The following is a 22,300-nucleotide window of genomic DNA, read 5'->3' on the forward strand; positions in this document are numbered from 1 at the left end:
GGTGTGCTAGAAGGTCTGGGAAGTGAAAGGACGAGCATAAAAAAAAACACACACACACACACATTAGATTCTGGGGTTTTACGTGCCAAAACCACGACCCGATTATGAAGTCATAGTGAGGTACTCCGGAAATTTTGACCACATGAGTGTCTAACGTGAACACAATGCACAGCACACGGGCGTTCTGACGTTTAGTCCCCATCGAAATGTGCCGCCGTGGCCGGGATTCGATCCCTCGACCTCGTGCTTAGCAGCGCAAAAAATGACGACCATATTGGATTCAATGGCAAAGCTTCATTCCCTATAGTAGCCTACACACGTGTTCTTTGAAGAATGCCTACTTGCCAAAAAGCCAAACCGTTCCTCGACACGGGAAGAGCCATATTTTTCCAAGCTCTTTGTTTACTCTGGCATTTCAACGTCCATCTGCGTGAACTAAATCTTTCAGTTACGTTGCTGGCGGGTCGCAGCTCTCGAAAAGAAGTTCGGGGAGCCCGACAGGAGTCTATACATATGTGCTTTCAATCAGCAAATTCTCCACGTCGTTCGCGTACGCAGCGTCCAGTTTTTGGGAGAGCAGAGTTGACGCGTGTTGAGAGCCCAGACATCTGCAGGGTGGTCAGACAAGTGGACGACGACGCGTCGTCGGCGGGGCGCAGCCGCCGTGTCGCAAGGACCTCACGCGACGACTCCAGCGAGGAATCGCTCGCCCCCTGCTGACGTCAGTGACCACTAAGTGACTCCCGTCGCGGAGCGCTCCGCACGGGGTCCTTGTTGCCGTTGAAAAGGAAACGACTTCCAGTGTGCTTAGACAAAGCCCGTCGGCCGGAGGCGCGCGATGAGGAAGTCGAAGTTCGTTAGGCGCGGAGTTCGGAGAAAGCCGGAAGGGAGGGCGCTTCTGCGGCAGTCGAGGGGGAGTCCTGACCGATTCGTCTCACCTATCGCGTAGCAGTGGCCGCCGTACATTAAGAAATGGGGTTGTCTGTTAGCCCTAGCGGTTTGGTTAAAGGCGTTAACGTGTTCTTCAGAACGCTTGATGGCATGAACCACGACTTTTCTTGTTTTTCTTTGTGCATTTCCGCGCGTCTGGTGTGCAATCCTTACACACGGTACATACTTACTAACTGCGATGGATGTTAGTCAGGCGTCGTGTGCCAAATCGGTGGTGTTGAAGAAACCAACTGCTTCTGCAATCAATGATCGAGTGAATGCGTTTCCAGAGGTTATGAAACAGGCGTGCAAATAGGGCGACCGAAACGTTGGAATCGTTCCAACTTTCGCTTCGTGCAAAATCAAACCTTCGAGGCTGTTCACGCGACGACTACTAAGTGTGCAACCATACACACAAATTGTTAGCGACAGCACCTACGTATTCAGATGAAAAGGAATCGAACTTGCACAGTAATCCTTTTTGTGGAACTCAAATAATTTCGCTCGAAATATAAAAATAATTAAAAAATAAGGAGTGAGCTCGTCCCTGTGTCTTAGGAAGTGTATTATTTTTTTTTTTACCATCTTGTTCTGTAAGTACCGTAACATATATTGTTCGAGCAAGACGCAGAAAGATGTAAGTATACAAAGAAGCCAGACATGTATGGTATATATACCGAAAGTAAAACAGTCAGGCTCTACAGAGAGAGCTTCATTGACCTCCTGTCGGCTCTTGGCGGCCGGCGTGTATGCGTTAGAGTCGTTCAACCAAATTAGGTGAGGAGAATTACCAGCGCGAAACGTCGCTTAAGTTCGCACGCGCATGAAAAAAAAAAAAAGAGCAGGCGGAACAAGAGCTTCGCGGCGTTGAAATGCGCGAAGCTTTAACTTCTGTTCCCCCCGCCACTTTGAAGAAAGGAAACAACCGGTGGAAGTCGAGCGCGCGCGGCAAAGCGGTGTTGCTGGGCCCATTTTTCACGGGGATCAGCACCACGGCACCTTAAACGCGACCACGGCGGGGCGGCGCACCGTGCAGAGACCGCACCGGGTGCAGAAAAACGAGCGGAACCCGCGAAGAAAAGCGGCAACGGAACACGGTGATTAGCGGTCCCATTACGGCTTACCCGCGGGCGTCTTTCTCAAAGGTGGGGGAGGCGCAGGTACACGCGGACTCGCCCCCTTTGAAACTTGCCGCCGAACACACTCGCCCGAGCATATGCTTCAGCTGTGGCCTGGCTGCAGCCTTTATCCACTGCGGCAACGCGTCGCGTGTACCTCCCCCTTCGCTGTGCCGAAAGGAATTCCCACCACACTGCTCGGGAGGAGTGTGACGGTCGCTCGTCGCCCCGCTCTCGAGGCTGCATGTGTTCCGAGTGAGCGTGGTGCACCTACATGCAGGGTTAAGCCTCACCGGGTGTAGCCGTTATCGATGCTCCTAAACGCTGGATATGTTGCGCATATGCGGTCATTTATGAAACTACGAAGTCTGCGCCCACCGCTATGTCCAACAGATCGCGTAAAATGCTCCACAGGTCTTCGCATATCTCGATCGTTATGGGTATAACTATAGACATGCCAGAATGCTCACGGAGAAATCCTTGAATGCACACATGCTGTACGCTGTACAGGATCGTTGTGAGCAGTGAGACGTTCGGACTGCATATGCGTGATCACGTGTTCTGATTTGGGGTAGCGCAGGTTGAACGACAGGGACAACAGAAAGGCACATTTGACAACCACTCGTTTGTCCCTGTCGCCCCAGCTTGCGCTACAACAAGATATACAAAATCCCATATGGCTACTCTCATTGATTACGTGTGAATGCGCCGGCTCACTCACCTGTAGAACGTAGGAACGAAAAGAGAGCTGGATGTTTTAAGCGACAAAAACCTCGCACTCGTTTTGCATCTGCGGAAGAAAACTTCGCGTTCGCAGCCTCCGTGATCATCGTCCACATCTTAAGACAGCGAAGATGACAGGTCAACATCAAGACGTTGCCGTCGAGCTGTTAGGCCGGCCACCGTCGCTAGCAACAACTTTGCTACCGCCGACTGTCTTGTGAATGCGGGCACGGAGCTAGACGTCAGCGCGCCTCGTTCTGTTTAGTCCTCGCTTCCTAAGCACAGTTTGTGTTTCTTACTGGCTCCTCTTGTGATAACACAAAAAGGTGTAATGCAGTGCACATAAATGCGCAACGAATCTATTATCGAGCAGGACTGAAAGGCTAGCGGCATGCAAAAATAGATAAATAGATACTTGCCACAGGTGGGGAATGATCCCACAACATGCGAAGGTTGTGGGATCGTTCCCCACCTGCGACAAGTTGTTTTTCATCCACTTTCATTTACATTAATTTATAGTTTCCTTATTTCATTTATTAAGCACAAGTAAGTTCCCCTGTGTTGTCCTTGGGGTCAGTGCTTGTTGGCTTCTTATGATATGACCAATAAAAATCGGGGCCCTTGGTAAACCCCGTTTCTTCTCGTTTATCGCGTAAAAGAGTGATGCGACAATTGTTTTCTGTAAAATGATGGAAGAGATCATCAAAAGAAAAACTACAGTGAAAGTGAGGAACAATACAGAAGAAAACATAAAAGTTTTCTCACTAACGATGCCTTACTCTTTCCGTCTATTTCTCAACTTTTTTGTGTGTGGTCTAAGAGGCACCTCAGTAAACAGAAATAGAACACACCGAGTCTACTCATAAGAGTTCGAAAAAGTTCATTCGAAAGCGAAAGAGTTCATTCGAAAGCTAATTACGAGTTTTAATATAAGTTATGTGGCGAATTTGCTATAGAAATTCAAAAGGAACGCTTAAAGAACACTGAATTGCTCTATGTGCTCCATGTTTCATTTGTGGCGCCGAAAATATAGACAGCTGCCGTCTTATGTTCATCTGGTCAATAAATGCGAACTTTACAGAAATCTAATCGAACCTATACACAAGCTGTGCTCTTATAAATCGCCTGTGTTGAGAAACGCCGGGCCGATAATTAATTATTCCTAATATCCCACTACACTTGGAATTATGTCGAGGATGTCGTTCGCTGGTTTGAAAACAGCAGCAAAGACATGTTCAGTACCTTCATTGCTGTACTAAATCCGAATTAGTCCCTCCTGGCCACTCCACACGTTTCATCTCGGCATCCTCACTACGGTCACGTGCTTCTTTTGAACGTTATAGTCTTCTTCACTAGAACGCGAAAACTGGCGCGAGAATTTCTGCACGGTAAGGCCGCCTCTCAGATTTTTTTTTTTTTCGTCGTGTGAAATCGACGTCGCTTTTCGTCACCATTGCAATCCGAAAGGCGCTGAGCCAGCTTACGTTCCAAGCGTGCCGAAGCCCACATACTTTCACGCCGATGTTCCATTTCAGCCCAACGCCGCGCTTCGAATCCTCCAGAGGCTACGAAGACCACGGCTTTTCGCGAGCATCTACAAGCAAGGCGCGTGTTTGTTGTTCGCGGGCGATTCGACGCTGCGTGCATTGCGCCGAAAGAGAAAAGAGGCGATCGGATTTTCAGCGTGCCTTCGGCGGCGTGTGTGTGTGTGTGTCTGCTCGCGCGCGCGGTGGTGGTGGTGGTGTGCTGTGTGTGCTCATGTGTCGGGCATTGTCGCGGCCGCCACTTCAAAGGAAGCCGCTGCAAACAGGAGCCTCGGGCCACCCGGACACCCGAGAGGGACCTCCCAAAGAGGTCGGTGACGCCCCCTCCACCTCTCGGTGCCAACGCCGCCGAGGCGACATTGTGCGTCCTTCGCCGGTCAGCGGCGACTGACTGACCAACGCTTTGAGAGTGCCGGCGGCGAACATCAGAGGCGAGCCCGTGACAATGGCTGCCACGAGTGCGCGCTGAAGGGAGCCCGTTTTGTTGGCCCGGCTTGGCCGCCGCCAGCGTAGCACCGAAGAAAAAAAAGGGAGAGACGCCAAGCCCCCTCTCCCCCGTTTTGACTTCTTCGCGCCTTCGTGCCTGTCGTTGATTCCTCTGTGCCTCGAGGTAGTCCGTGTGCGTGCGTGAGCGCGTGAGTGCTTTTATGGCTTATAAGCAGGGGCGCGCTGATCATGTTTCTTTTTGTTCACTCCCACCCCTCTCCCCCACTTCTTTTTTCCCCTCTCTGCGCACAGCGGTTCGAGAAGCGCTTCTGGTTTCTCCTCGATTCTCGTCTCCTTCGCGTCCGTCGTTCGCACCTCTTTTGTGAGTTAACTGAGGGCGTATTTCGCACTTTCTCAAAGGTAGGGAAAACGATTGCCGCCGCTGAGGAAGGCACTGGAGGTGGTGGAAAGGAAAAAAAAATACGGCACAGGGAGGGGAGGGGTGACTTCTTCTAATGACTCCATGCACGTGGCTGCCGGCTGCCTTCTTTATTATTATTTTTTTTCTCTCTCTGCATTTCTCTGTAGTGCGCTGCGGAGAAGACACCGCTGACGAATACTGCCTCGACATGACGTCCCCCTGGAGGTGGCGCGGCTTCGCGTTCTTTAACTGCGCGTGCGGGGCTGTCTGTGTGCGAGAAGATTATACGAGCAGTTAGACAAAAACTGCGTGTCGTTAAGTGCGTCGTTGGCGCCCTTACGCGACTTTACGCGTCCATTTGCGCGAATGCGAGTGTGGCGTGTTTGACTACGATTCCGGAAGAAAACGTCTCGGTTCTTTGACGCGAACTCATTCGCCACGGCGCGTAAAAGCCTGCGACGTCACCCACGTGTGAGCGAGAAATGTTTGGGTGCCCGGCCGTCACTGTCTCCGGGGCATGGCGGTCGTAAAAACGACTGGGTGCTCCGTTCCGAGAAGTTTCGGCACCCCATCCCTAAGCCGCAGTTTGCACCTTCGAGTAAGGTGCCTGGGAGGTATTTTTGGTTTGCGGCGTTGGGGGAAGTACAGGAGGAGCAGTAAAATTTGAACTGTTTTCCTTCGCGGTTACATGGTCAGCTCGGACACAAAGGAAAGAGGATGCCTTTCTTTTCATCATGCATGACTTGGGCAGCACGGTGTTGCCCTGTAGGTAAGAAGCTGTTATATGGGCTTACAGCTTGCATGCCTGTCAAGCGAGGCGGTTGATTTTATTGGGCTGTTCGCTGAACGCCGCGCCAATTGTGCGGGCGTTCGTGCGGCTTCGCGAGAAGTTTTACGCTCTTCTGAAGTCATTATCTTGAATAGGAGTGTGAACGGTGTGAAAAGTTATAAAACACAAAAATACGACCAAACGTGCATTCAGGAGCACCGCGAGCGCAAGTGCGGTGATTTCCTTGCCCTTGTCATCGAACTTGCGGTGTTTGTGCAATACGTTTTGAAGCCTTATCCGATTTTTTTTTTTTTTTTTTTTATTGCGACAGCGTGCCTTCTGGCATAAAGAAATGTTTAAACATGTAAATACACTCCGGATTCGCGGAGGAAGTCCAGCAATGTCCGGTGGTGGGGACCCAAGATCCAACTTTCTACGTCTGGTGGCCGACCTGGGGGTGGTCCACAGCGAAGCAGGTGTTTCTGGCGGAGGGCATGTAGAGAAGGGCAAGTCCAGAGGAGGTGCCCAATGTCCACCTCGCAGACAGGAGCGGGACAGAAGGGGCAGGAATCGCTCATGGAGGCACGGTACTGTGCCGACCACGACCAGGTTATCGCAGGGGTGAGGGCGACACGGAGGCGTAACCTTCGTAACAAGACCTCTTCCCAGCGCGCTAGGCCGCCAGGGAGGTCGGTGCCACGCGGTGGGAGAAGTGCTCGCGTGGCGCGCCGAAGGTGTTCTTTTTCTGCGAGGAGCCTTGTCTCCGGAGAGATGGGGGCCAGTTGAAGCGGACGCGAAGGTTTGTTGTGGCTCGCTGCATCCACTAAGGCTTGTGTGGGATGCGCATTGCGACGTATCCATTGTACTCTTAGTGTAACGGATAATTTCTCCACTGTGTCCTGAATCTCCAGTGCCAAAACGCCGGAATTCAGAACACGCCGCAGACAACGGATGGCAGCTGAGGAGTCGGTTAAGATATCAATGTGTCTCCTAGACGGCGGAAGCAGCGGACAGAGGATGGATACTGCGTCTCGTATTGCCAAGAGCTCCGCCTGTGTCGACGGCCAGGCAGGGGAGCAAGCATACGAGCAGGTTGCGATGTCTGACAATAATTCAGGACAAGCGATAGCCGTGGTGACGTGATCATCACTCACACTAGCGTCGACATACGCTACATGTCTGCCGATTGAAGCGGCGAAATGCCTGATCAAGTTCTAGCTTATTTTGCTTCTTGTGTATGATGTATATGTGGATGACCATCTACAACTGGTTTCTAAAGAAAGCGTAGGTGTCACTTAATTGCTCGGCTTCGTCAGGATTTGGAGCGGCGATCAATTATTTAGGACTAAGTGAAATCTGCCTTGTTGAAACGGGCCGTGTTTGAGTAGCCTCGGGTCTTGTCCTCACGCAAGTGCAGGGTTATTGTAACTTTGGCTACAGCGGGACAAAGCGCGCAAGAGAGATCTCTTCAAAAGGCTGGGCTCGCTCATAACGCTGTCCCCCGAGACTCGCACATATGTCAAAGTGTAGACCAGGCAAATACTATATAGTTGCGAGCAGCAAAATTATAAACAAGCCAGATAAAAGAATTAAAGAAACCTAAAAGCATCCCTCTCTTTCGATTATAGAGCGATGGAATATATGTGTTGCTTTTTTTCCCCTTCTTACTTCTTTTAAATATTTCTTTATAAATAAATTTATAAATTTTAAGTTTATAACCCACAGTAACCATGCCACGCTGCAGGTGGTGTGCTTGCATTTCAATAGGCAGAGCAAGGCTGCCTTGCTGTCATTCCTCGCCGTACCAAGACAAAATGGGCCAAAGAAGAATGAACTGCGCAAAGCCACAGACCGCGTTGCTGAATACGTACGGCTCCTTAAACGATTGTATAGCAGTCGCACGACGTGAACATGCGGATTTCGGCGGCAAACTGCATGAAATAAATAAAGAAAGACACCTCGCAGCTAGCTAACTGCTTCCTTTCACTTCGATCTTCTGATGCCGACGAACGACTTCGCAAACGATCGCCGCGGATTACGCAACCCTCCAAGGCGACACGGCAGTCATTTCGGCACGGGCCCCCGCAACCTCCAAGAGTGCGCACAAAAGTCGCGTAAACGCGTCCGCGGCGAACCTCACGCTCGGCCGAACCAAGTCGACCGTAAAAAAGAGCTCGCGAAATCCGCAGGGATGACTTCCAGGTGGCGACCGACATGTGTGTGCGAATACACATACGAGCGAAGAGACGACGGAAATGTGGATTCACCTCTCTGCCGTGGCCCGCCGCCACAGAAGGGGGACATTACTGTTTACGTTGAGGTCGCGGAGTCCAGGCACGCCGCCGCGTTATGTGCATTATCCGACGCCGGCGTGGTGCTTCGATGGCCGGGGCAAGCTATACAGGCGGAGGGCTTCAAGTGAATGGGCGAGGAAGCGGCAGACCGCGGAATTAATCCTGCCAGCTGATGCAGCAGCTATAGCGGCATCGTATAACGCGGGATTAGCGTTTTCTAAAGAAACGAACAGGATAACATTGTCGGCGACATTGTGCATGGTCGCGCCTTCATGAACGGCGTTGTGTTAAAGAGGCGAGAACGTTGTAAAACACGGCGTTATACGGCAGTGCCGCAGGTTCAGAGGCTTACGGGTGGCCGTCCTTCTCTACATACCGCGGTTTCTTCACGTGTGCACGTTGACTTGCGCTCGTTTCGGAAGGTTCTTCAGTGGGGGACCAGCCTCGTATAACACGAGCCCGCGGTTCGCGTTACACGCAGTGGCGTAGCAACAGGGGGGACCGGGGGGCCGTGGGCCCCGGGTGCAAGGGGCCAGTGAGGGGGGGGGGGGTGTCATATACGTCTGAAGGCACCCCTCTTTCCGCCGGCTACACCCGGAGAGGGGGGTGACAGAAGACCTATGGGCCCCGGGTGCCAGACGACCTAGCTACGCCACTGGTTACACGTTGTTTCGTCGGGAACGCACACTCCCGTGTACGTTGCTCGGCGGCAGCGCACCTGCTGTTGTCACATCCGTACATGCATGCATTCTTGTGGGACCGTCAAAGGCTTTGGCTCTCACGTCGAAAAGGGAGGCGTCGGGGCCAAACCAATTTGGAAGGGAGTCCGCGCGCAACTCGAATGATACATTAATTAATTATGTCGGGCCACACAAAGACGCTGCTTGCACTTATAGATGTCACTCAAGCATGATTTAGATGCCAGCACAACAGCAGTTTTCTTGCGCCTTTTATCTTTTTGATACTTGCAGACCTTCATATACACGCATGCTAACCGGCGTGCTGCCAGCTTCCCGTTTTCCTCATCGTCAGTTCCAGACCCGGCACTTGTCTGTCTCGAATTCCTTGCACTCTTTTATGGTGATAAATGATATCGAAACTTGAGAAGAGTAAGAAGGCTTCCATGAGGTGCACACAGCTAGCGCGTTTGGCTGCAAAAACGACGAAGCTAAGTGGACGCGCACCGTCACGCTGCACTGACCACCGGCTCTGCCAGAGCCAAAGCAGCGTGGGTCACGTGTGTCTTGTAGGTCTTTCTTCGGCATGGTGCCCTTGCGCTATACGTTATGTATTTAAGCAAGCATGTACCAACTCGCCCAACAACATGCCCTCCTGCTGAGGAGCATGCTGTGTGCATACCATTTCGTAAATTGCGATATGTGCCATAAGGTATTCAGTAAAAGCTGTATTAGTGAGCCTGTTAATTAGTCGATTATGCATTTCACTTTGTTGTCCAAGTGATTTCCGCCTTTTCGAGTAGACCAGCTCATGGACTAGAACTGTGCTATCTGCCACAGGGAATTCCAAGAAAACTTTTTGAATGTGTTCGCTGACACACCCGGTAGATATAGGGTGTCCCGGCTAAGATTAGCCAAGCTGTTCAGAGAGAGAGAGAGAGAGAAGGGAGAGAGAGTAAAGGGGGATTAAAAAAAAAGATGGTCCCAGATACGATTGTAAGGACTATACTGCGTTTGGTCGTCAGGGGACTGACGAAAGAACACCGTATCTCGCAGCGTATCTTGCACCGTGATTTTCAAACTTTTTTTCTTGAACAGCTTGGTTAATGTTAGCTGGTACGCAGTGTATAGTATAGTTACAGTGCATACTTTAACAGTATTCTACAAACCCTGAAGCAACTGTTTCCTTCATTTCATAAAGGTCTTCTTGAAGTTCCATCTGGTCAACTCAGATCGGATGCCACACTATGAGCCGGAGTTGTAATTAATCACGTATACTCGAGATGCCGAAAAAGATATACAAATGTGGAAGATATGTATCGTACTTTACTATCATACCTCTACTTGCCGTCATGGGTAGTGGAGCATCCGAACGCCAGAATTTCGCAACAAAACGACGGAAAAACGAGCCACAAAAGTGCTCGCTATTAACAATTAACGTGTGCAAAGGTATAACAACATGTCACCAAGCGCGATAACATTAATAGACCATCGCATTAACATGGACGCTCGTTGGAATGTAATCTGGGCGAGCTTTTTAAAATTTTTGTTATTACTATGCATCGCCTCAGATCCAGCTGGAACTCTTGTCGCCTTTCCCGGGGTGTCGCTAGAGAAGAAAGCAACCGCGGAGCTTCTAGAGTATACTTGAAGTTCGACAGGTCTGCGACCCTTCATAGACGTAACTGGTGTGCACCTTCAAGTATGCGCGCAACTATAGTGATCTCTCTTCCCATTTCTCTATTTTCACCATTTTACCCTCTTCTCCTGTGGAGGGTAGCAGCCCGGACGTGTATCTGGTTAACCTTCCTGCCTTTCCTTGCTCCTTTATCTTTCCTGATAGGAATTGACTACAGTGCGGCGTGCAACTCGTGCGGGTGCGGCGAGACTCTAGAGCATCTTCTGTGTCACGGCCCATCCTTTGACGCTGAACGACGTACCCTGCAAGATAGACTCAGCCGATTAGATAATAGAGTGTTCTGGGAAGAAAAGATCCTGGGACCATGGCCTACGCATTCTTGCATGCGTAAGGCCACAAAAGCCTTTCTGCAATTCTTGAAGGCTATATACTGAACTGTACGAGCGCTTGTGAAAGTAGGCATTCTTCTGCGACTGACTCGGCGAATGACTGCCTATTTATTAATTTTCTTCCCTCTTCTTATCTTCCCATTTCCCCCTCCCCCAGTGTACGGTAGCCAACCGGGCACGTCCTTAGTATAACCTCCCTACATTTCCCTTTTCGTGTCTCTCCCTGTCTTTCACTCTGGGGAAGTTGAATTCTGTATCACGCTGCCCTTGTTGAAACCGCAGACCATGCAGCAAGTTCGGAAGTGCGTTGGCTGGAGCTGTGAATTGGCGAGTCCCGGTCGGTGGTCCCGAGGAGTCGTTTCCAAGTCGACCCATCCTAGCGCGATGGACTTTCCGCAACTTTTGCGAATATTGCAAGTATTCAAATGATCCACTTCTTACTTTTCTTATCCTGGCTATTCTGCTATTCGGTATACTGTCTCATATTCGGCCTCACTTGTTTTTTTTTTTAACTCACAATTGCTCTTCCCCTTACTGGCCGATGTTCAGCCATCGGAGCCAGCTATATCTTATTTGTTTGTGGCTGATAGAAGAAAGGAGGTAGACGGAAATTTCTACTACAGCCGCAGCCGGTATACCGGCTGCTGCTGTAGTATAATTTTCCGTCTCCCTCCTTTCTTCTATCAACCACAAACAAATAAGAACGCTATGGGTTAGGCAACCCACCTCGTACGTCGTTGACTTTCGGGCTCGTTAGGCATGGCGTCCCGGCCTCTGCCACCACACCACCACCATCACCCTAACGCAACCTTATAGTGAGGAGGACGCTTCACAAACACGTGCAAAAGAAGCGACGCCACGACGCAGGCGAGAAAGAGGCCCGTATACAGATGCGTACATTACGGCCTTCAGGTCGTTCCGTACACATACGTGACGGCAACAGAGTAGCGTGGCCCGGCGCCGCGAGATTCTTTTATACGATCCACTCGGCCATCCCCGCAGAGCGCGCGTTTTGCGCAGTCAGTCAGTCAGCCAGTCCGTTCGTTCGTTCCCTTGGGCAACGTAACAGAGGGCCCCCCTTCCTCCACGAGCGGTAACCGTGGCGGACTCGCGCCATAATCCCATATCGCGCGCCGGGGTGCAGATATTTTACGAGCCGCAGCCGAGCGCGACGGCTTCACCTGGTGGCGGCGCGGGCTCTCGGCGAATCCCTTTGAAGCCGATGCGCCCTGACGTACGGCCCATTACCGGCACGCACGCGAGAGTATATATACGTTGCGCCCAGCGTGAATTCTATCTGCTTCGTGCCGTAAATAACGGCGCGCGGCAACCGGCGATGCTCGAACCGCAGGACCGGGCGATCCGCGCTTCCTCGGGCGCGTATTAACGCGCGAATCGCTGTCACCGCGTGTTTTACCATTCGGGACTCCCGCGTGTCGAAGCTTTTGCAGTGCCGAGGTAGGTGCTGAAGGTGAGAATCCTTTTTGTTTCGAGCACGTCGCCGCGGCGTTAAAGAGGCACCTCGGCCACTGAAGCTTATTTGACTGCAAGGGAGAGGCGCTTGACCGGAGAGAAGCAGCTGGGCTAGTATAAGGTGCTGTGATTCCTTTCTCTCGGTTTTATACCTTTGTCATCAACTGTACCGTTCACGACGGGCCGCTCTTGGTGATAATGTAAGGGATATAGTGCCGGTCGGACCAGTGTAGAAGCGCTAAAAGGAGTAACCACTGGAATGAGAGAGAGAGAGAGAGAGAGAGAGAGAGAGAGAGAGAGAGAGAGAGAGAGAGGAAAGTCAGGGAGATCGATTGCATTATATGAAGGCCCTGCTTTCTGAAATCCAGTTTCGGTATTCGTCGGCCCGAGGCCCAATGCGTGGGAACGAATGGCGTGCTTGATAAGGAATCGAGGAGCCGCGTCAACCACTAATGCCGGTTGGATATGACACTGCGGTGAATAGGGAAAAAAGAAATAGGATGCGGGGGGAGGGGGGCTGTTGAACAACCTACCATACAGCCGAACCTTTCCCAGACGCAGCTCCATCAGGCCGCAGGGTCGTTACAGACGCCGCCCAAATTCAGTCATCTTCCCTTTCCTCGTTACGCGCGAGTGGCTTGTCCCTCAAACGGGATCGAGCAAAGGAAACAAAGCGGTGCCGTGGATAACCGGCGCTGTGGGATCGTTTGGCCATGCGGCTCACGGCGGACTGGCTCCGCGGTTTTGCACGCTTCGTCAGCCTCGCGCGCGGGCACGGCCCCACTTGGACGTGCTGGTAGGATGAGCGTAACACCAGGGGCCTGTGCCGCTGCCGTCAATACTCGCCAGCGTGGCCTTTATTCTCAGCGAAGGTGTGGGGGGTCCGCCAACATCGTGAAAACGTGTCGTGTAACAAAAAATGGCGCTCGCGCGGACAGATCGCAGAGGTGTGGCGTCGTCTGCTCTGGGGTGGCCGTGGCTGCTGCCGTGTGCAACGCGTTCAATGTTCCAAGCAGAAGGCCCCCCTATGCGCCATAGCGTTTATTTTTGGTGTTAGTAGGGGGGGGGGCGGAGGGGGGTCCTCGGTCCTTTGATTCGGACGTCTGCTGAGCGTGGCTAGACGTCGGCTCCACGGTCTACGCCGCCGCCGTTGCCACCGCGGTAACACTGGGCTCCCTTCGCGCTCATAATCAGGCGGAACAACCCTCCCTAGCCGCCGCTCTTATGTCGCGCGTGCCCTCTCCTCTTTCCTTCTTCCACCTTCTACCCTTCTTTCCCTCGATTCCCCACGATTTCGCCGGGACTCGCAGGGATATCCCATGCCCTTTCCATTCTTCTTTCCTCTCTCTCTTTCTCTCTCTCTCGCTATACCGAGCCAACGAACGCTGTTATTCACGCGATTCGCAGGGGGAGCGCGCGATTCGCTATAGCTGATTGCGCTCCGGGCGCCCCTTCTCTGAATTCAGTGGAGATGGTGTGTGCCGAATTTCGCAGATGTGCCCGCCACGGCCGGCCATGTACGATCGCGTAGTCTTGTCTCTTTCCCTCTTTCTAGCCACCCCTTCTCTCCCTCTCTCTCTCGTGTACATCCGCGGCTTGACTCCATGGCTCGACTTCACGCTGCCATAGGGCTACACGCAGAGTCACCACTGACTGCTGCATGGCTTTTTTTTTCGTTCTTTCTCTTTTACTTTATTTATCGTTTTCCATCACGTTCATCGTTAACGCTTCCTTCTTCTCCCCTCTTCATTTTTGCTCCTTATAACAAGAAGCCTCGTGTACGGTGTACCTCTGTACGCGCCATCCGCACCGGGGGTGCGTACTGCAGCATCTGTTCGGCCGTGCCCGAACGCTGTGTCTGATATGAGACATTCAAGCGCTTCCTGCACGGACGACGCTCGGCCTCTCTGCAGTTCTTTTGTTGTTAGATCACGACTGGTGCGGCCTTTGCCACGCGGCTTTCTGTTCCGTTCGGTTACAGCTAGCGCCCCGGCCTTTGTTGGCGCGCCATTTAGGCGCGTCCAATCTTCTATTTACGGCCGATCTCTCCGCAAAGCATCTTTCTATGCTTTCTAGCTCCCTATATGCGCTCCCGTATAGCCGAGCCCAGCCAAGCCGACAGGCCGAGCACAACCGTAGCAGAGACGATCCCTTTTTTCTGCGCTCCCATCGTTTCCAACGTATTGTCTCCTCGCGTTAAGCACCTAGTTCCCCAGTGTTGTTGCCATGTGACATGCCTAGCTCTCTCTCTCTCTCTCTCTCTGTCTGTCTCTCTAAGGCTGCTTGGTCGTCCTTTCGTTTTCTTTATAGCTTATTTTGCTCCTTTGAAGGCTCTCCCTTTGTAAAGGTCGGGACCGTATAGGCTTTGGAACATTATGCTCGCCGTATCTGCATATACAGAGAATGATTCCTCTCCTCCTCGCCCGACCGGCGCCAGCGCGAATGTGGAAGATGCGGCGAGACCTACAAATCCGTTTGGAGACGCTTCAAGCGCGATTCGGACACGGCAGCACGTTTCGAGGCGCAACTGCGGCATGCCCAACTGGATTTCTTCGCTCCGGAGTTTCCGGTGCTCGCGGCGCGATTTTAGAGTCGTTCGGCGCGCATTCTAGATCCCGACGAAGAAGGACTCTTTCTTTCCGGTTGATTTGGCGAATCGCGTCGTGTGTCGTCGTCCCCGGGCGTGCGTGTATTGAGCGCATCGGGGCTGGTTCCTTGTCATGGTCCTTGCGATTACGTGGGGTGGTTCACATAGGAAACAAGCGCGAAGACGATGGGAGTGATTCCCTCCCCTTTCTTTTTTTCATGAGTCGTTATCCTCGTGATTAGATACGTTCAACGCTTCCTTCTGTACGCCCGTCATGCTTTGAGAAAGAAAGGGGGGAGAGCGTTGTCAGGCGCCTTCGTGTTTGGCTTTGGAGCGACGTTATAATCTCCGATTATTGCGCGATCGGAGTCGATCTGAAGACGCGGGCGATTTTCACGGCGTGAAGAGGCGAGGGGACTGGGACGATTGATTGAAGTATAGCCGCCGTGAGATGCGCAGTTTATTAGGGTAAGATTACATACGCGTTAGTGCTTTGAAAATAGAAGCCGCACCCGACTTAGGGTACGCAAGAAATATGAGTGGGTCCCAGCGCGTGCAACGACCCAGAGCTGCGTTTCGCCCGCTTCGGTTCTTTTGTTTTGCACGGCTGATAACGTCCGCTGTTATAACCGTAGTATTCGTTTGCCGAATTAGTATATATAGTCGATAATTCTACAGATTATACTTGCAGAAAAAAAAGATGTATTATCTAAAAATGAAGTTGTGTAGGGACGCATTTAATTTCTTAGGAAGCGAGTACTTGGGTATAAGATATTGCTGGCACAATTTAAAGGAAATAAAGGAGAACGTTGCGCAGCAGCATCGAAGAATTCGTTCCCGATGTGAAAGCTCACTTGGAGATGTAGATGAAAAGCTTTCTGTAAGCTCTTGACGAGAACCGCCAAAAGAAAACATTTTATTTTTGGTTTCACGACAAAAAAGCGGTGACGGGCACTATAGGTGCATGCGCAAAATGGGGACACGGAGACGGCAGTATTAGCTGAATAAGTGATATTGATTATAATCGACACCCATTATGTAAATCGGTCTGTTTGCACTCTTTAAGAGCTTCGCTTTTTTTCGTAACGTACCAAACCAAGCGACTATAGTGAATTAACTTGAAAACTATATTATTATTATCGTTATTATTATGTATTATAAAAAACATACATACATTGGGCTGAGAGAGAAATACGGGAGCAGGCTAGCAACTGAGAGGAGCACAATGCCTGCCTACTCTTTAGGAAAGAGGGGACAGAAGCAAGGTTATGATAAGACAAGGAAAGAGAAAAAAAGGAAGAAAGAACAAGATGACAGATCGCAACGACGAATGTAAATCAACGACAAAGAATACAGTGCGACAGTATAGTAACAGAAAAAATAAAAGCCCCGCAGGTCGCATTAAAACCACGAAAGAATACAAGAGAGAAGACAGTCTTCTCGATCACGCTTGTGGTTCCTGCGAGACTGTTAGCCCACTTAATGCTACGGCATTCAACGGGCACGCATACTAAGCCTTCTGCAAAGCGTTCTGAGCACTCACGCAAGTGGTTTTACGCTCTCGTTATATCGCGTGGTCAAATAACTATATACGTAGCGAATTCACGGAGCATGGGCGGTGCACTGACCTCCGAGGATGCCGTCGATGCTGTGGTCGGCCTTCTTGGCGCATTCGCCGTCACTGCCGCCACGTTGCGGCGAGTCGTCCGGGCTGCCGGTGTATCGGCTTCCCCGCAGCACACGGCTGATGGAGCTCACACTGGGCGCCGAAGTCTTGTCGCACACGCCGTCCTGCGGTAGCGACCACGCTAAGCTGTGACGCACGAACGCAAGCTTGCGTGGGGGGTAGAATTGTCGCGGTGTATATAGAATCATTCTATACACTTTATCGCGTTTGCATTTCCAGTTACGCCTCCACGAGTGAGCGTCAATTGATTCATTTATTTGTAGGTTAATTCGCTCTTTCGCTCAATTATTGATATGCATATTTATTCACTCATTCAGCAACTGAACGATAAAGAAAGTGGGATCTGCATACAAAAGTCCAAAAGCCAATGCATCGCCATCCTATTGTTTTCATAAAAAAAAGTATGCAAGCGTGACGTCGGTTATCTTAACTACAGAGCACAAGGCGTTTTCTTCTGTTTCCTGTTAGCCAGATTCAGAGCCTCGTCTCTTCCTTTCCCTTGCTTTTTAGGTGCCGCGTCAGCTTTGATTATATCGACAAATCACGCAGCACTTATTACGCATGATCATTTTTTGTTTCGAACGAAAACAGTTGGATGGGGCTATACACGCTTGTCATTTCTCGCCTTCTAGTCACTCGCCCTGTGTTTCACAAGACAGTACGAGTCCGTGCTCCCGATAAGCAAATTATTGTCGAATCAGGTCAGTATAATAAGCTTTGCTGTGGCTACAATAACTTGCAGTCGAGCGTCGAGGTGGAACGGCATGACTGAAGGTTGGCGATAACGCGACAGGTATATAGACGAGGCGCGTATAGCAACTTGCTCTACTCACACGTACCTTGATGAGCCTGTCGCGGATCTCCCACGAGAAGATGCTCGGGTTTTCCTTCTTGTACTGCTCGATCCTCTGCTCGACGTCGGGGGTCGCCACACGGGGCTTGCTGCCGCCTATCACCCCGGGACGGATGCTCCCCGTTTCCTGCGGTACACAGGTGACACGTGGGTAATATATAGCACATGAAGACGGACTTGGCATGTTACTGCAGGCGTAATAGAGAGGTGAAAGAAAGAAAGAAAGAAAGGAAGAAAGAAAGAAAGAAAGAAAGAAAGCACGTATACAAACACACGTACGCGAGACGCACTATAGCACAATGGGAGTTCGAATTGTGCAATTTTCCATTCCAATCGAGAACATTCGAATATTCGAGAAACACGACCTCCGAATATCGAATCGAATATTTACCTATTTCTAATCGAAGTAAAAAGAAAGAAATACTGCATGCGTGGAGTCGACTGGTGAATGGAAGAGGGGTATTAATACTATTGATTACATGCTTGTAATGTAAGAAACAACGACACCTTCCTTGGTGCCATTGTTTGTTGGCTTCTTAGGATATTAAGGAAAATCGGGCCCTTTAGTTTCCTTTCTTCTCATTAATTACATATCGAGGGCCTCGAATATGCGGCAGCTTTGATGCTTTCACGTAGCATGTGGGGGTTGGTGGACCAGTTGTTTCCACCTAAAAAGTTCACATAGGCGTGACGCCTGCAGCAGAAAGGTTGTTCCACATCCGCCGCCAAGGCCATGAGTGGTGGCGCTGGCTAACACTCCCAGGGTTAGTTGTATATAAACATAGTATACCTCGGGAAGTGGATGGGAAAACGGCGCCGCGCTATCTCCATTGGTAAGAGATTGGCATATACACGCTCTTCTAAGCTCTCGCGTCCCCTTTCTACCTATACCACGTGACTGGCTTCCCAGACCTCGCACACATACAGCATTTCCCCGCTATGACATTCCCAATGCTTACTCAATAACAGCGGTTACACTCACCTGGTAACGGTTGAGTATCTTGGAGACGCACCCGTGTGACACCCTGAGTTGCCTGGAGATCATGCAAGGCCTGACCCCGGCAGCGGCCATTTCGACGATCTTGAGCCGAATGTGGTTGGGCAGCGGCCGGCCGTTGATGAACACGCCACCCAGCTGGTTCACGCGTCCCTGACCTGTATACCAATGCGAGCGGAAAAAAGGAAATAAAGGAAAGGTGTTTGAGTGTCTAAGGTCATTTTCATGGCTTGGCTTAAGTCTTCGCTGTTGATGCCTATACTGATATTTTACAGTGTAATCAAGAGCATTTTCAGCAAAAGTCTGACCTTCTACTCATGCACACACGCGTGTTCAAGCGGTTCGTGAAAGCGTCAGCTGTTAAACAAGGACCGTGGGGCTGTTTTCAAACGAGCGCCACGGCGTCCGGGAAAAACGTGTGGAGGTGAAACATTGCGGCATGAAGCAAGTGGAGCTTGTGTACACAGTGGCGAGACTCCCAAAGAGTCACGTTAAATCCATAACGCCTGCGACTATACCAATGTTGCGATAAACGAAGAGCGGGCGGGCGCGGTGTCAGCCAGCGAATAGCTCTTCTCGAAGTTTATGCAAGTCTTCGTCGTAAGCTTCTGAAAAACTTGAGCGATCTCTCCGGGATGGGCGAAAGACTGCATACGGCAATGGCTGCGGGTCTTTAGGATCCATACTTAGCTAATGGTGTTCTCTGTCTTCCCTAATAAGAGTTGGCGAAGATCTGCTAAATCTTTTTCGATTATACAGTTCAACAATCTTTTTTTTAAAGTCCTGTTTTCGGTTTTGAGACGTCCAACGAGCCCACGGAGTGTCGACAATGGATTGTATAGACTATAGAGTTACTGTATACGCTACCAAAGGTAGTATATACAGTAACTCTAGTATAGACCGAGTGGATGGATGGATGGATGGAAGGTAGGAGCGTCCCCTTTGAAACGGGGCGATGGCAGTTGCCACCATGCTCAGATTTTTATTTTGCCTTTTATTTTTATCTGTGTTGTGTGTTATTGAATTTCTCGATTTTCTTTAAATACGTCTTCCTACCCTTTTAACCTTATGTCACCTCTCTGCTTTTGAGCCACCAATCCTCCGATCGCCTTTTGCTAATTTCCACCGCACATTTATTTACATGACTATCATTATCTCTGAACCCTAGGGCCTCAGGAAGGGTGACTGTGGCCGCATCGACATCGGGATTGATACCATCACATTTTAGTATGAGGTGTTCCATTGTTTCTACATATTCGCCACACACAGTACATGTGTCTTCTTCTTCGTTAAATTTCTTTTGCAGGAGCGCTTCAAGCGCCCTCACGGGGCAGGCGCAAGCACTATCCGTGAGGAGACTCGTGCGCGGTCGCTGAACCGGTCCCTGGGTCGCGCGCGTGCGTGCGGGCGCCTCGCGCTGACATCGCGGCGGTATTTATCAAGCGGCAGCGTTCGCTTTCTCGAGATCATCAATCTGCGGCGAGCTTCCACGGCCTGGCTGGCCGTTTGGTGCCTTGCTCGCGTCCATGTATACAGTAGATTCGCGCGAGCGGGACTGTGACAATAACCGGAGGACAGGCGCAACAGAGACGGGTGCGACTGGCATGTTTGGCCCCCTTTCAAATGGTTCCGAAATTCTCTCTCGGGTTGCCCTGTGGGACGTCGCCGGTATTTCTCCTTTCGCACAGCGGTGAGGTTTTCGTGCAGCGGTCTGGTAGGTGTTACGAGACGTGCTTGCGTTCGCTTTGTTTGTTCGTTTGAAGCTGCCATTGAGCTCCTGGAGTCGGCGCATTTATCACGACGCAGCCCTTACGGCGGCGCTGCGTTTTATTTGCGACTGCCCCGGCAGTGCTATGGATGCTTTTAAATTGCCGTTTTTTTTTATCTCGTCATCAATACGATGTGCGTCTTCCGGCGGCGCTGACTTCCTGGTTTTCCTCTTCAGTCGTGCCCCTCCCCTCCCTCCAAGTCAGGGACGAGAGCAACGTTACCAAGTGATTTCAGTCCTGAGGCGCCCATATGCTGTTCGTCTTCCTATTCGTATATGCTTACCCGTATACGTCCCTGCATTTCTACGCGATAGTTGTAGCATGACCTCCGAGATATTGTCGCGCGTGCCACCCAATCTCGCAGGCCATGCTTGTAGTAGTCGGACTTGAAAGCAGCACATGGGCGCCTGCCACGCGTATTAAGTCAGAGGTTTCAACTTGTAGGTCCTTGCAATGCTTCCTGACGTCCCGTCTCAAGGGCTTCACTGCTTTGCGACACGTCGGAGCCACCAAAGGTGACGCGGCAAGCCACGTGACCCTGCCAGTGGCCGACCTAAAATAGAGCGCTGAAGGAGAAGATCGTGGTGTTCCGCATTTTGTTTGCATATATCCACCTCCACATCGCACGGGGTTGTGTGATCCGATATGCCTTCCACCACAGAGGGCTACAAACCCTGCATCGCTGCCGCGCCGATTGCCTATAATTATACACTTAGCCGCGTAACGCCCTCCATCGTCACGTGCTATAGTTGCAAGGTCCTGCATGCGTGAGATATGTGGCGCACTCTATTGCGTTTATTCCCATCCATGCGATAAGGATGAGCGTCATACATTGACATGCAATATGGTAAGGGGGAACACGTCGTTGCACATTATTGGAACTGCATGGTGTTCCTTCGTGGTTCTAGATTGGACATGCGTGTAGTGAAACGTGCGCTTAAATTTACTACTACGCCGTTTTTTTTTTAATTTGTGAGTGGCAAGGGCCACAGGAGTGAAATGCGAAACTCAGACGCTGCGAACTTGTTTTCTACAGCAGACTGGCCTACATAGCTGTGCAAACAAATCTTGATTCTTTGTCTTATCTTTCTTTTTCTTCATAAAACCTCTTTCATATATATACTGATTTCCTCATGAAAGCAAAGGCGATTTCACCAGCAGGGACCCCACTAAATTAACGAAGTATTCAAGTGCGCATGCATCCCTACGACAATGCGCATCACAAGACAGTCTAACATGATTGTCGAGATTGGATCGAACGAGGGACAGTATACGTTTCCCAAGGCTTTTGCTCCTGCTCTTTTTAAATTATACATTACATTACACTCCCCCCCCCCCCCCCCCCTCCTTGACCGTCTCAGTAACGCTCGCCGATATTGGGTTGCATCGGGCGGTCAAAGAAAGGCCACTTCATAACGCCAACGAAAGATGACTGAAATGAACTTTATTCGTCCTGATGGAAGGCAGCTTGCTGCCGTGAGCAAATAAAATGCAGATTGAGGTGATGATTGAAGCCGGATGTTTGCCTGTGGGCGCATATAGGTTAGGCCTAACAGCTTCCCTGCTGGGCATTGGCCTTGACCAGACAGTCAACCACACCCAGTACTCGCCGCGTACGCTGTGAGAGTAGACTGAAAGAAAAAAAAAAAGCAACATGTGTCGCAGTGGTCCACTGCACCACCATGTCTAGCACTTTTCCACCGCTACCTGACCTTAACTGCTTACTTTGTTTACTCGTGTCTATGAGCCGTTCGTCGTTTACCTCTCAAGACCGCGGCAACTTCACAGCGGAACTCCGCAGCGGCCTGTCGGCATAGGGGGAGAAAGGGGAAGTAAGGAGAAAGACGGGATCGGCGCGCGAAGTCATCCTTCACTTTTGAAAAGCGGAAAACACTCTTCCGCGCAGAGTTTTGGCCCTCGTCGAGAAAGAAAAACTGTCACGGAACTATCCATAACGCCATCTCCGCTATGCCATTCCGTGTATTCGCGCGCGTTCTTCTGCGA

The 22,300-nt window shown here is 50.8% G+C and overlaps 1 protein-coding gene across 3 annotated transcripts in view; it reads right to left on the bottom strand.

Annotated features, from left to right (window-relative positions):
- Window positions 1-22,300, bottom strand: part of LOC135900828 (protein gooseberry-like) — a 51,752-nt gene that overhangs the window by 16,535 nt on the left and 12,917 nt on the right. For 2 of the 3 annotated variants that reach the window (XM_070533152.1, XM_070533150.1), the window contains exons 2-4: window positions 18,513-18,685; window positions 17,511-17,657; window positions 16,619-16,781 (exon numbers count right to left, since the gene is read on the bottom strand). In XM_070533152.1, the coding sequence (XP_070389253.1) occupies window positions 16,619-16,781; window positions 17,511-17,657; window positions 18,513-18,685 (483 nt within the window). The remainder of the gene's footprint in view (window positions 1-16,618; window positions 16,782-17,510; window positions 17,658-18,512; window positions 18,686-22,300) is intronic. The other variant, XM_070533151.1, reaches the window with a different exon arrangement.

This window comes from Dermacentor albipictus, chromosome 2, assembly GCF_038994185.2.
Source record: "Dermacentor albipictus isolate Rhodes 1998 colony chromosome 2, USDA_Dalb.pri_finalv2, whole genome shotgun sequence".
NCBI classification, from domain to species: domain Eukaryota; kingdom Metazoa; phylum Arthropoda; class Arachnida; order Ixodida; family Ixodidae; genus Dermacentor; species Dermacentor albipictus.